The following is a 15,545-nucleotide window of genomic DNA, read 5'->3' on the forward strand; positions in this document are numbered from 1 at the left end:
AAAAAATGATTTCTGACAACCTAAAAGCAGCAGATGTTCTCTGTATGCAGTTTCAAAGTAAATGAATCGGACAACGAATCAACAGTTGCACACTAATACGAAAAGTGATAGTAGTGAGGAGTGGTGTGTGAATGAAGCCTGAGCTAATATTGAGTAGACCGTAAAAAATTCGATCCAGGGAATGATAAAGGATTGAGAAGACACTTTTCCCATAGTACTACAAAAATGCACCAAATTCCTTTGCCACCCAATAAATAATCCTTTTTCAGCATTCCTTAAATTTTTGGCAGTTGCTAAGGGAACATAATTCAGCGATTCCTTTCGTAACCATTAGAGAGGAGCTTAAAAGATTCGAACTGCTACATGGATATAACTCTCCTCCCAGCGCTCTCAAGATCATTAAAACGTCCGGTGGACAATCGAAAACAGGAGTCTACAAATGTCCACGAGCTCTTTCGCAAAACTCAAAAAGGCTTTAGAAAAGTTAATTCCTGCGCCACAAACGCCGTATTGACACGGAATAGTAAGATAGTGATGGGATTGGGTGACCACTCCTTCAGCTGTCACTGCCTCTCTAAAGCTTCGACTGGGAAGAACCTAGGCTTGTTGCTAACAAAACGCCTGGACACTAGAGACAACCACCAGTGAGATGCAGTCCAAGTGAAAGTAACCCTTTACTTCTGAAGGCAACAAGACCCCCTATCTCCTCTAGACACCAGTCAAGACCCAATCCAACCATATCTCAAGACCCGCCCCCGCCATGCGAATATGGATCTCTTTGAGCAAGCATACAGGCGTGAAACAAAATGGGTCACAAGAATAAAGGATAAACCTGAGTTTGTAATTTATAATTGCTCCCACTGACCTGCAGAGGGAAGTGAGTTAACTTCATAATGGTATATAAAATATCATGTAATTCAGGTCATCTCAGTAAAAGTATCATACTCGAAGCTTAACATTTCGCCTCATGAGGTAAACCACAATGAACTGATCATCCAACAGCTAGTACTCACTTGAAATGCTCGGCCAACCAAAGTGACCACAACCCCCTCATTTGACAGCATTAAGAATAAGTTTGTTAACCACATACTCACCCATGGCTTATCGTCCTTCGCCTGAGATAGCTGTACCTGGTGCACATCTCACAACTTATGATTATTAACACCATAATTGCTGCTATTATTATCATTATTATTACCAACCCATGTCTCTTCACCTTACCTTATCTACTATCCTTAAGCCTTTACCAGTTCATATGATACGTATGAACTATTCCTTTACCCATCCTCAACACTAACCTTATAATCCTTCATATTGCGACCAAACAGTCTTCCGTCCGGTAGTATGAAAGTTTCCGATTCTAGCAGCCCAGCATACTTAAAACTAATTCAATATACAAACTTTCTTAGTTTTGTCCCTTTACAACACAAAAGGAACCTTATCAAGACACTGCATCATAGAATCAAGACTATATGCTCTGTGGATACGACTGAAGATGAGAAAAGTCATTATACATAACCTTGAAGGAAAATGGGTATCCCGAGAAATTTATGAATATAAACATAGCCAATAAGAGACAGCACACAGAATGCTTAACTGTAAATCAAAAGCCTCTGTATATACGCTTGCAATTCAGAGGCGATGCCTCGAGTGCTAAGAATTAACTTAAGCGGATCAATTCAAGGGACTTTTAATTCGGATAAACTACAACTAATATTCTCTACACGACCAATAATCACTCTGAGGTTGAAAGATAAATTGCCTAGACTAGCCACCTCCTTCTGTATCTATCAATTCAACTGCTCCTGTGGAGCAAGTTATGTTGGCAGATGTTCTAGGAATTTGTACATTCGGGCTCATGAGCACCTTCCCGTGTGGTTAAGCAAAGGTGTTCAAACAGGACATACAGCCAACACTGAGCAATCTTTCACAATAATCTATCGTGTTAACAGCAGTCTACCTAATTCCGTTAGACTGCGAATCCTACAGACGGCTGAAGCAATTGCTGCTCGGACCGAAAAGCCAGAGCTCTGTATCCAAAAAAATATGATCATCCACCCCTTTTGCCTTGGCCAACTTCGGGGCCAACTATTTAATAATTAATTTTATGATATGGTGACGTAACCTGCTTAATGTTCACCTTATGTCCTCAATTTATTATGATTACTGTTATTATTATTATTACCATTATTATTAAGATTATCATTATTATCATTATCTTTACACTTGGTGACCTTTTGAAAAATTTATTCAATATCCTCCCCTAAATCTACTATATCTGACCTAATTCATATTATTCTACATATTACGTAATTTCCGATTATTATTCCATTATTTTCTCTATCACCCCATGTTGACCATATTTATTCTGACCATTTATTTCACATATTATTTCTCATACGTTATATTAAACAGCTCCAACATTAACGATCTGAATTGATTTCATGTATCAAACAACAGTTCTCAATTCACATATTACAATTTCCCAATAATATACTCTGCCTTAAATCTGGCCAATTTTATGGGTTATTAATTTGGATGTATAATTGTAGAACTTGATGAGAAGTTATTGAAAAGAATATTCTTCGCTCAAACAGTTGTGTTTCATTAATTTCTAACAAAAACATACCAACCTCTAGTCAACAATCAAATTCAGTGTGTATACAGCCGCGTCGATAAACCATCTAAATATGTCGTAGACATCCAGGTCTTAGCAGCGCTGTCGTCCATAAAACCTCCAGGGCAGACATATCCCAGAGCCGGTCAAATCAGATTTTAGGGACAAAGGAGTTCAAAGATACACTTAGAAGATAACCGATATTTCGAGGAGCATATGAGTCAAGCTGACTAGTTGTAACAGGGGTTGAGTAGCACACAATATCCACTTTTGATCCAGTACTGAAGGGTAAGCGAGCGCCTTTAGCTAGGATGCTTACAGTAAGACTAGTGAAGTTATTATAGATATCGAGTACTTTAAAAACTATTTATTTTCTACAGCTGTGTATCCAAACAAGACTGAAGATCCCGCAAGTATTCGGGGTTTGATGACGCCTTTACATGTAACACTTTTCTAGTCGAAGTGTGGCAGTACACTCAGATCAGAAGTCACAAATGAGGAGGCCCGAAGATATGTTTGGAAAGCTGTCGATGTATCGAGAAATGTTTGGTCTAAGCTGACCACTAGTTCAAGAGATGTGAGGCACGGCACACCCACTCAAGATCTGGTGTGGGTGCGTGACCAAATACCTCCAGCTTAGGTGTGTCCAATAGAACTAATGAGGTCAGCATAAATGTAAATGACATACAGAACCATTTATTTCGGGGACTTATTCTCCGATACAGAATGAAATAAAAGACCTGTGATTGCACTATAAAGCCAAAAAGTATACACAAGGAAATCGTCTGATTTGCAAAAGCTTGCTTCAAAGATATTAGATATGGGATGTGGCATACCATTCGTTCTTCTAAAGACCGAAACGTTTCTTCACATTAACATCTATAGATTGTGAGACAAAACAAAGTTCATCACTGAATATCAATGAGCAAACAAGAAAAATAAATTATTTTCGTTGTTTTGGTAACAAAATTTTATTTGTTCATAATTTATCGAGATTGCTAATTGTACAGTTTTTAGGACACATCTCATCAACTATTTCAATTCTTTAGCCGCTAACCTTCTGGCGGCCCATTACTCTCAAACATTTCAACCGGCTGACATCAACTTTATTGACGACAGTCTCATCTCCAACTCCACAGGACTTTCTGAAGTGGACCTAAGCGCTGACTTGGTGTTCCGGAAATTGCAGCACTTAAGACTTGACACTTCTCCTGGCCCGGATATGGTTCATCCTGCCATACTGAGGGAGGCAGCCTCAATCCTGGCAACGCCGCTTAGCGTGATGTTTTCACACTCGCTTAGCCGAGGCAAATTACCGGAAAACTGGAAGTTGGCTCACATCACACCAATTTTCAAAGGTGGTCGACGTAATGAACCTTCAAGTTATCGGCCGGTGGCTCTTCTGTCATTACCTTCAAAACTCATGGAGTCCCTGATATGCGACGGTTTAAATGACTATCTACTGTCCTTAAATTTCTTCTCACCCCAACAGCATGGTTTCAGGAAGGGTTACTCTTGTATAACCAACCTGCTGACTGCGGTGGACAGATGGACAAGCATCCTCGATTGCAAGGGAAAGGTTGATGTCATTTACCTTGATTTCTCGAAAGCTTTTGATAAGGTTAACCACTTGTGTCTTATCAACAAGCTCAAACGACTAGGTATCAAACCACCTCTAATCGATTGGCTTACTTCATACCTAAAAAATCGACACTTTAAGGTTAGGGTTAATTTCACTTTATCTCAGGCTATGGAATGTCCTAGTGGGGTCCCCCAGGGCTCAGTACTAGGGCCTCTTCTCTTCTTGGTCTACATAAATGATCTTCCTCAGCAGGTAACGTCAGACTTACTACTTTTTGCAGACGACGTGAAACTTTGGAGAGAGATACGCAACCAAGACGATACACAGGCACTTCAGGAGGATCTGACGCGACTTCAAAGTTGGGCAGACGATAACGGACTTACCTTTAACACTTCAAAGTGTAAAGTAGTCCATCTGCGACATGTCGCAAACTACAGTTACAACTTAGGAAACTCCTCTCTAGTAGTATCCCAAGTCGAAAAGATTTAGGAGTCCTGGTGCCCCATGACTTAAAGTCTTACGCTAACTGTGACAAAAATGCCTTCCGAGCAAACCTTGCACTGGTAACGTTGAAGCGCATTTTTGGACAGTTTGACGGACGAACTTTCCATACAATCTTCAATAGTTTCATCCGTCCCCATTTAGAGTACGGAAACATAGTACTCCCCCTCACTCCATAAGGACAAGGTCACTTTGGAGCGTATCCAACGGCGAGCCACGAAATCAGTTCGAGGACTCAAATCTAAGCCTTACGAAGAACGCCTCCGTTCACTAGACCTTTACCCACTAGAATATAGGCGTCTTAGAGGTGATTTACTAATGGCTTATAGTATTCTTAACACTTCTGGACATCCTCTTAAACACCTACTTAAGCTTAGTCCGAATAATAATCTAAGGGGTAACACCCAGAAACTGGAAACACAACATAGCAAGACGGAATGTAGACACAACTTCTACTCCTTAAGAGTTGTCAAAAGCTGGAATTCGCTGCCGGCCGAGCTAGTCCAAGCGACTTCTCAGGAGTCCTTCAAGAGGCAACTTGACCTATTCTTAAGGACCAAGGACAGCATCACATTATGATTTACCAATTTCTTTTCCTTTTTTATTGTTAACATACCTAGGTTCCTGCCTGGAGGATTTGGTGATCCCCTGCTACTAGACACGGAAGCCTGTTAAGCGAAAGCTTCTTCTATTCCGTCCACAACCATTTGAACCATTTGAACCATTTGAGCTTAAAGGCGCGCTTATCGGACTATAATTCATCGGTATGATTAACGTAGATTTGAGTGTTGCGGCCGCGTTACGGAAGTCTGGTGGTATAATTAGTCTGATGCCAATGGGGGATTCTATTTACTTTGGAACTAATATTAAACAAGAACCTTTCACACTGTTGACTCTGACAGATGATCAGCGTTTCGCCATTGAAAGGGCAAAGAAGTATGCTTTAGAGCAAAGTATTCAAAATGCACTCAGCAAACAAGCAGCACAGCTACACCAACAGGTATCTATCTGTCGAAATTGCTCTCACGTTTAAGGACTTAAATACAATTAAAAGGAATCAGGCACTTATTCTTTTGAGTCGAATTTATGTTGGGTCAATCAGTTTTGAAATCGGAGAGGAAGAAATCAGAAAAACGTTTTCACCCTTTGGACCGATTAAGTCTGTCGCTCTTAGTTGGGATACAGTTCTACAAAAACACAAGGGATTTGCTTTTGTTGAGTTCGAGGTACCAGAAGCTGCTTCTTTGGCATTAGATCAAATGAATGGATACACTCTGGCTGGCAGAAACCTAAAGGTGCGTGTTGTTTGGGCAATGATACTATCTTTCTTTTTCTCATGGTTGTATTTTGAAACTTCTACCTTCACACGAAACTAGATTTAGTGAGTTTGTACATTGGAAAAAAACGAATTCGTTTTCCCCCGATATCAGTTTGACATGGAGTTGATAGGTTTCATATCTGTTTGCCAAGGGATAACTCTGGTACAAAATTCGCGATAAAAACCCTAGATCCAGTTCCTAGCCCTAACGATCAAATACAAGTCAATTCTAATTCCTTGCATTGGTTTATAACCCTCATTTAGTCCTAGTTAACAGCTGGACATCCTTAATGTCACCTTAGCGTCGCCTAAAGGTCGTCCATAAATTATAGTCTCACTCGAAATTCGGTATGTCAAATTGTTCAGGTTTTGAATGTATTCAGAGGTGTTCACTTCTGTTCATTATATCGGCTAGCCAGATAAGATATTTTTTCACTGCTCTGTTAACTTATTTTAACAAGTCACGCCATTAGCAAATTTAATGTTTTTTTTTCTTGCTGACTCATATATCACAGGTCGGGCGACCAAGCAATGCTCCTCAAACTGCTGCTTTAGAAGCCGAACTACGCGCAGAAGTTAGTACTAAGCCTCGTGTATACATTGCTTCAGTTCATCCAGAGTTAACCGAGTCTGATATTCAAACTGTATTCGAAGCATTTGGGAAAGTAAACAGCTGCAGGTAAACTATGATTAAGTGACCACTCTAGGCACTGAATTTCTGCCTTGTATATTTGTTATTGAATTCACTAATAGTGTAATGTATTTCGTAACGGTTAGATACAAAAACCATTTTTAATTAGTTTTGCATTAGTGTTAATGATGATATTTATCTCTTTCTTATTTAGTTGATTTCCCTTCGATTTGAGATTTGGCAACTTGAACCAGCATACGTTCTTCCCAAATCGTTTAATGTCTTTAATCGCCTCAACAATCAATCAGGCACCCATTCTGTCTGATTGGTGTTGGGACTATAAAAGCCTAAGTAAGCAGGTAGTGTGATGTAACATATCTAGATGACTGCTTCTCGTTAAAATAACAGTAAAGGAAATTTTATTTGAAGTCAGATTCAGACGTTGAAAAATTGGGTTTTCTTGGCTCCAACGATAAAGCCCCATACTAGTAAATTACAGGCGTTTAATTTGGTACTAAGTTGGTTAAAAAGTGATCATCACCAAACTAGTCTGTAGTCGTAGGGCTAATCCTATCAGTTTTCACGTTTTAGGTTCCATTTTTAATTAGTTAATTTTACCAGTGGTCTGGATACTAATTAGTTTACCCCAAGAAATGACTCATTCTTATGAAACTCTCATAAGTACTGTGAAGTTTGACATATACCTTGAGTATATAAGTCTTGAGTTTGATTTTATCCTTAAAAGACAAATATTGATGAAATTTAATTAGGTTGGAATTTCAGATTCACAGCTACTTACTTTTCAAGTACATCCGTATAATTAAACTTAGCTTTCGCGACACTGGTTATCCTGCTAAGGCGGTTAATTGTATAAATATCTATCCTTAGAATTGACTAATGTGCTGTAATTAGGTCCTCGCGTGACTTGTTTGGCTGTTAGTGTTGATACACGTTATTACTATTGATCAAGACCGTTGATATCCAATATTTGTAACTCCTTCCGTCATTCTTTAGAGTTCTAACGAACTCACTTTCTAAGTGTTGTGAACAAATTTCTCATTCTGGTTACCTTGCAGAATTATTTAATAACTATCAGATTTGACGTGATATATTTGCTAGTTAATTGCTTATTCGATATGTGTATTTATCCATTTGTATGTCAATCAGTATTATGTTGCTACTTATAGCATTTCTTAACATCCAATTTGGCTATTGAAGTCCTTGAGTACAACGCGAACTGAGTTTTTCTCGTTAAATTTCAACTAATAAATATTTAACACCAAGTAGTTGTTCTGAAGTGTGTATATATGTATAAGGTCTGAAGCACCTATGCCTACACTTTATGGTGTACATCTTACTGTAATAGAAAAAATCAACCCAGCACTTTTTCGTACTGCGTGTTTTAATTTATGATAGTCAAGCCATTAGGTGCTGTCTACCATCTGGTTAAGAATTCTGGTGACGTTAATTTTCCGCAACTTCTTGCCTACGCTATTCGATCAGCTTGTATCCAGATCCTAAATGTTCTGGTCGTCATCGGGGATTCGGTTACATTGATTTCGAATCAGAAGAAGCTGCTATCGCGGCCGTCTCAAGCATGAATTGTTTCGACTTGGCGGGACAACAACTTCGTGTTGGACGCGCACTTACTCCCAAAGGAGTTCCTCTTCCATTCGAACTTAATGCTAACAAAAGTTTAAACACAATTTCCACTAATCCAATATCTACTTCGGCCGTCGCGTTTGCAGCCGCATCAATTTCCGCTAAAGTTATGACACTGTCAGCTGAGGAAATTAGTTCGAACAGCCTTAATGGAGTAAGTAAATATATTATCATCTTCCTTTTTGGCATTTGAATCCATATTATTTACTGTATTCTGTTGATTATTGATCCACAGATTCGTTTAGGAACATGGGTATAAAGTGATGTAAATTTCCTGCGACATCTGAAAGGAATTGGTTCGAGATAATATGCTTCACATTTATATATAGCTATTAGATGTAACATATTGTAGCAAAGCAAGATAAAGCAAGTAAGCAATCAATAAGAGAACAATCAACCACATACTAAGAAGTCAATAGATGTAAAATGTGATATCATCATGATGACTATAATCATAAAAGATAGCTGTTAGCGAGATATAGGTTGAATTAAAGTATATCCCGTGCATGATTGTGTTGAAGCACTCTGATTGGCCGTTTCTTAACAAATCAGCACTAGCGAGTACTTGGAAAAGACTCTAAGATCTTATGTAACGATTATATATACGCTAACGTTCCTCTTGTTATGATTCCTACTTCCATCCAACCTTGTTATTTGGGACATAGTTACGCCCCTATTCAACCATGTTCTGATTTGGGGACTGGTCAAGTGAATTATTTTATTTTCCATCTCAAACTGAAACCAAAAGTTTGCTTCTTAATCTCCGAGTTTGTCGTACGGAAGTCGCTCGATTGGATATAATCCCTGGTTTTACTTTCCGCTTTCATACCTGCTTACACAATTCACCTATACTTTAGCAGAGGTTCTCCATCTGCTAAACTGTAGATATGGTATTTTTTCGAAGAGTACGAAGCAGTTTCTTCATGGTATTTTTATATAGTTCTAATTATGAACTGTTGTTTGACTCGTCAGTGGTTACTATGTCTTATACTATTTCGAAATTGTAACCAGTCAACCATAAATCTGTTGAACTCTTAGTGGCCCGTGGATCTGACTCCTATTTAGATCGTATAAATGATTGTTATCGCCTTTTCTCGTATATCATCGTCGACTTAAATCACGTTAGTCAATAACAAAATTAAATAAGTCGAATAACGAGAATTGATTTGTGAATACATATATTTTGTATATGAAGCGAATGAAACAGAACAAAGCAAAATGACACGCAGGGAAGATGGCTGGGAAGCCAACTCCATTTCAGTTAAGCGTTACTCAATATTTATAGTCAGACAAAAATAAACTACAGACATGTGATGAGTCATGGGATATGAAGTGTACACACATATACGCTCATATAAAAACAGTCAAGACTGATAAACGAATAATTGACAAGGTCAAAATATGACTCAAGTAGAATGAATAGAATGGAATGTCCGAAAGCTAGAATAAGATATATGGGCTTAAAATAATGACTGACACTAGAATCTGTTATGCATAAAAAAGTCCTAGTTTGTTTGTAATGCTTCTTAGTCCTGTGTTTTACTTGCACAATCATGTGAGTTGTGTCTAAATAAACAATTCCTGGTGATCACTCATGATTTTCCGATGTTCTGAATGCAAGTTTGGTAAAATGAGTAAAAGTCTGTGTGGTTTGTCGATCACTCTACCAATACATTGTTCCAGCTACTGGATTTGCTGTTAAAAAAACGAACATGTACGCTCTTTCATTAAAGTGGACAATATTGACTAATAAAAGTTAAGTGATACAGTAAAAAATCTTTCATCTATATAGTCTATTATCTATTTTTTTTTCGTACTCAGTGTTCCTCATCGTTCACCGAACCTTTTAGTTTGATATTTGAATGGTTCTGATTTAATTTTTCAAGGATGCTTAGTCGACTGAACACTAAATATATTGATAGGCTTTGGGAATTTTAAGAGCAACCCAATCAGGATGCACTTTTTGTGAAACACTTCTGTTTTTAAAAAGTGATAAAATTACAGAGGATTTGGAATGTTAGCACAATTAGTGAACTTATAGCTAGATTTTGGCAAATTAGATTGGAGCTAGTGGCACCTCAACATCCTAAACCTAACATTCGTTAACACGAACTCCTAACTTTTATACTTTCATGCCGTACTACCTAACCCTAACACAGTATCTCTAACTTCTAACACATTAGAACCTTAATTCTAAACTATAACACATTGTTCCACAAGAAATTCACAATCCAGCTCATATAAGCTTTAATCAAAAACATGATCTTCAGCGACAAGTTACCGGCAATGGCGTTCGTCCTAATATTTAATACCCAAAATCTTGAATCTGATCACCTAAGACCGTCAGTATTGTATGGTTTCATCAATATATTTTTCTAATCTCTAAAAACCCTGCTGTTGATCCGGTTTGACTTCAGTGTAACCCAATTACCATGAGAAAATTTTGATACTTAGTTTACAGTCACACTAGCTATGAAGGCTAATGCTATTAACCAGTTTCCCAAACCCAACCTACTAGTTATAGGCTAAGTAGGTTCAGAGTTTGAGTCATACTTCACTTACTTCGGTTTGGAGCAGCTCAGTAATATCACTAACCGTCATACTTAGGTTTTTCAAAGCTGAGTACATGAACCTGTTCCATTTCATTCGTTCTGTCATTTTGAGTAGAGTTTTAATGAACGCTATAAGCTTAGATGTTATAGAGTATTAGGACATTTGTAACCAGTTGGTTAACAGGGAAATTGTTCAGCTGCTTAAAGGGGTTGCTTCCTCTGACCACAGTGAACTAAGACGTTATAGAGAAGGGTTTTGGATGTATTATAAACATGTTTCACTTATTTAAATGGTGATAAATAAGTGATGGAAAATAATAAAATTCAATCTGATAACTGCTCACAAGACCAAATAATTGATCAAAGTCCTCAAATGAACTGATTTTAAGAGATACTGCAATTGACCAACAAACACGCTTTTTTCTGGTGAAATAGGCGTTTGTAAGTTACTAGTTTCGTAGGTCGTTCAGTCACCAATTAAGTTAAGACTATCAGACTTTGACTGACGCACACTCGTGCCAGTTTCCACATTGATAATAACTGGACTAACTAGTCTGTTACATCCATATTGTTAAACTGTTGAATATAGATTTATAGTAGAATAACACCATTACACTTGTCATGAATGTGTTATTTAAATTATTCATAATATTTAACTATTCTAATAGGTATTGACTTGTTGCAGTCCAAATTACTGACTTATTAGGTTTTTAAGTGAGTGTAATTGTTTAAATGTTCGATTTACACGTTTCATTTGGAAGTAATCGGGTATTGAATGCAAAATTTATTTTCTCTCACAATTTATTGATTCACAATCCATTAAATGGAATACACTCATTATAAAAACAAAAGTAATTGGTTAAATGGAGTTCTTTTTTCCTCCAATTCACTTTCAAAGCCACACAGTCGCAAATTTGTACCTTTTTCAGTGGTAATCAATAATATGTTTATCAAATTTACTGAGCTTAATACAAAATTACAAGAAATGATGTCCTTGTTAGGAAACTGTAAACCTAGTCGTTGAAATCTTGAATATTCATCAATATTTCCATAAACGTTTTTATAAAGAATAGTAATTATTCAAAATGGTTGAGTGACATGGTAAGATAAAATTTAATCATAGACAGTGCAGAAACAAAATAAGTCAGCTAAAGGTAAAACGTCTGTCGGGAAATAGGGATAGGGTAATTACTTCGGAAAACTTGTGACTAAGGCCATTATAGAAGAAGAGGTTGAATAAGTTTCATTTGTACACACAATTTTGTTTATTCTAAATGTTTGGGGAAGGATTCATAAATGCTAAGACAGAAGCTCACTGTCTTCGTCAGGCTTCTACCTACCCCATAGATAACTTTAAATGCTGAGTTTTGGTTAAATAACCCATTTCCACAAACTTTTCCAATCACACTCCTTGAATCTAAACAGACAAATCGTCCTACAACCTCCACTGGATTTTCTGGACCTCCTGCAGCTGCACAAAATCTCCCACCTCCTGGTGTATTTATTCCTACTTCTGTAGGGGACAATGTAACGTCAACATCGGAAGAGAAGCAAATAGAAGGTAATTCTTTATTAAAGAAAATTTTCAATCCGTTCAAAGAACGTTTTTCGTCTCAACCAATATATAATTAACTAGCCAGTTATATGAAAACATTTTGATTTGCTCTATTTCTGCAACATAAAAGACAATAGGTAGAATTGCAAATATCCCATTCTGCTAACAAGCATCAAAAGGGTATACATGGTATGTTCACCAAGTACGCAGATTGATAAAATGGAAAAGTTTATAACACAAAACCTAAAAGACTGCACATGTTTAATGTTCCCAACGTAAGCTTTCCTTATCAACCATCTCTTGTCACGATCCCGACTAACAATCTCAGTAAACCAGTTCACCTGTTTATTGAACAGATTATGTAAATAAACTAATTCAGTCGACCTACTGGGCTATTTCTTTCAAATGCTTATCCTCCTCCCGATCGTGTCATTTCATTTATATCCATAACTTCACTTTTTGTATCCTTATGCAGTCACGGTGATTTTTTCTTATCTTCTCTGTCAAGTCTGATGAAAAGGGATTAATATCACTTGTGAATGACAAATGTTGCTGCTGTTATGGCGATATATAAAAATATTGGTATGCATAAGGTGACCGATTAAACAATCACTTCACGAGAGTGAACTGAATTACCAATTATTACGCATCGAGAACAAAGAGAACGTTTCTATCATTACATTTTAAATTATCCAACTAATAAAGGAGGCAGGAAATAGGGATTAAATGGTATATTTTTCTACTGTTTTTATTAAACTTTAAACTAAAAATGCAGAAGATAAAGAAAACCCGAAAAGACAAAAAATGTGGTGATATTAAAGTACTTCAAGGGGTGTGGCCCCCTAAGCAAACCACTTGCTTCTGTTTAGGCGCCCGGGCAGTATCCCAACCCTCGCACAAATCTATTTGGTGCTTCCTTGTACTAATGTTTGTGTTTAAATGAATAAGTACTTCAAGCATGTCTTTGTAACTAAAACTCTCCACAAACCCAATATTCTCTTCTGGGATAGGTGATATGATGATCTTGGGGCTCTGCTAAGTAACTGAGTTACACTTGTGTATATAAGTTTGTAATTAACTGATGATTCTACTTAGTTTGATTTAGAAAATTGTTTCTATGATTTAATTTATCTGTCTTGTCTCGTAGATATCTTGTATTGAACGCATTTAAGCGAATACTAAAATAGAGTAACTTATTGCTGATTTGTCCAAGCTATATAACTCTTCGTAACCATGTTTTTGCGTAACAGACCTTGGAAACCAAGTATAAATGACGTATTTTATATGGCTTCTTAGTATCATTTATTGCATCCTATCCAGACCGGTGCAAGTTGTAACACACGAATATCACAAAGTTAAAACCCTCCTGAGGCAACTATAGAACTTATCAATCAACGGGATTGTTTTCGTAACTAATTCCTAAAAATCAATTTCTGTGACTGATCCAGCGTTTATCATTTTTCAAAGCTTTATGCATAGTACTGTCATTAAATCGAAATGAAATTTATTTTTGTGAATTTAAATTTATCTAACTCACTGGTTTCTGTGTTATTCAGATGTCATTTCCGTCACAACTGCATCCGTCTGGGATGATGACGACGACTCGGCGATCCCTGTCCCAACTGCTTCAGAGGAAATTCCTGAAATCCCCGCTGAAGATCAGGTCGGGGAGCACACTGAAGTAACCGCTCACCTAAACGATGTTGAAGACTCTCAAGATGTGTTTACTATTAGTATGTCTAGGTAGGAATCACTTTTATCAAGTTACTGGAAACCATATTTTATAAGCATATTAGTAGATCTACAACTCAATACAAACTGCAAAATATGTGCTTATTCTTCAACATAGTAATGTGGCTGTTTGCCTACTTTACCACTATAAATTTTCGGCAGTGTTCCGGAGTACTGAATAAAATCGAATATGCTTGAATGGTTTTAGTAAAATAGGTTCATATTTATCTAAATATTTATGTTTGAGTAGACATCCTACTATTTGCACTCAAATTATGGAAAAGAAACTAGATCTGACTTTGCTGCACGCTGTTAATAAGGAAGTTTATTTAACTGGGACTCATTGGCGGTAGAAGTCTGTCGTTGACTTAGGGTACATTAAATGTGTTGATAATTATAGATTACGATTACCTCGAGGTTCAAAATCTATTTAAGTGGATTCATGATTGTACTCTTTTCATTCAGTATACTTTTATACTCAGTGGTCTTAATACTTAATTTGTCTGCTTATTGTCCCTATTAGGGTTTTATTGCTCGAGAATATGGTAGGTGTTAATGAAGTGGACGACGAACTTCAGGAGGAAGTAATGGAGGAGTGTGGGAACTACGGTTCTGTTCTACGCGTTTTGATTCATATAATGACAAGTCAGGATGTTCGCATCTTTATTCAGTTTGACCGATCGGATGACGCTAAAGCTGCTTGCTGCGCCCTAAATCAACGCTATTTTGCTGGTCGTGTTGTCCAAGCTCGTTTGTATGACGAAGAACGGTTTCAACTGCATGAATTGGATGACTAAGGAGTATTCTAACTTATTTTATTGGTCGTATTTCAGTCCGCATTCAATATCAGTATTTCTTATAACAATTATGTACGCATATTTACGATGTTCATTTTGTTTGTCAGACTTATTGTATACTTCCTTAACCCTACAATCTGTATGTACATAAAGCAAGGTTTAATTTTATATTAAACATATTCCGAATTAGTTTCCCTTTTGTCGTTTCTGAATATATGGTCAAGTTACATTCCCCTTGACTATGCTCAAACTAATAATGATTATTCATGTGTAAGCTTTTTGATTAATTATTTAACAAACTTGCAAGTTTTGTCGTATTTCTTCATACTATTCAAGTGCACCCACTGAATATTTTGTGTGACTTCCATGCGTTTCGTCTTCGGTGAAATCTAATGTTCAAACGGTACCAATATACTGTTAGGACTCCGGCTTTATCTTTGCGTTGAACAGCCAGATGGCATCACCAGTCCTCACATTCAGAAATATGTAGTTTAAACCCGGATAAAATTTTCGTATTTTTGGAGACATTTTATCTCCTAGGAGAGATTGCTGGTTCGAGGGTTGTGTTTGTGGTTAACAAAGTAGTGATACAGTATACC

General features: G+C 37.1%; 1 protein-coding gene across 4 annotated transcripts; it reads left to right on the forward strand.

The window, feature by feature from the left end:
* Nucleotides 1-5,360: 5,360 nt before the first annotated feature.
* Nucleotides 5,361-15,221, forward strand: PUF60_1 (Poly(U)-binding-splicing factor puf60). 4 transcript variants are annotated; one of them, XM_051214561.1, is made up of 8 exons: nt 5,361-5,700; nt 5,735-6,081; nt 6,131-6,366; nt 6,534-6,697; nt 8,153-8,465; nt 12,289-12,424; nt 13,975-14,161; nt 14,673-15,221. In XM_051214561.1, exons 5-8 carry the CDS (start codon nt 8,247-8,249, stop codon nt 14,944-14,946), a joined length of 816 nt encoding a protein of 271 aa, XP_051067748.1. In that variant the 5' UTR covers nt 5,361-5,700; nt 5,735-6,081; nt 6,131-6,366; nt 6,534-6,697; nt 8,153-8,246; the 3' UTR covers nt 14,947-15,221. The 4 variants fall into 4 exon arrangements, with proteins under 4 accessions (XP_051067748.1, XP_051067746.1, XP_051067747.1 ...); XM_051214560.1 differs by lacking the exons at nt 6,131-6,366; nt 14,673-15,221 and having other exon boundaries at nt 5,735-5,995; nt 13,975-14,255; XM_051214562.1 differs by lacking the exon at nt 6,131-6,366 and having other exon boundaries at nt 5,434-5,995.
* The last annotated feature ends 324 nt before the right edge of the window (nt 15,222-15,545 follow it).

The sequence above is a fragment of the Schistosoma haematobium genome, chromosome 2 (genome assembly GCF_000699445.3).
Source record: "Schistosoma haematobium chromosome 2, whole genome shotgun sequence".
Lineage (NCBI taxonomy): Eukaryota > Metazoa > Platyhelminthes > Trematoda > Strigeidida > Schistosomatidae > Schistosoma > Schistosoma haematobium.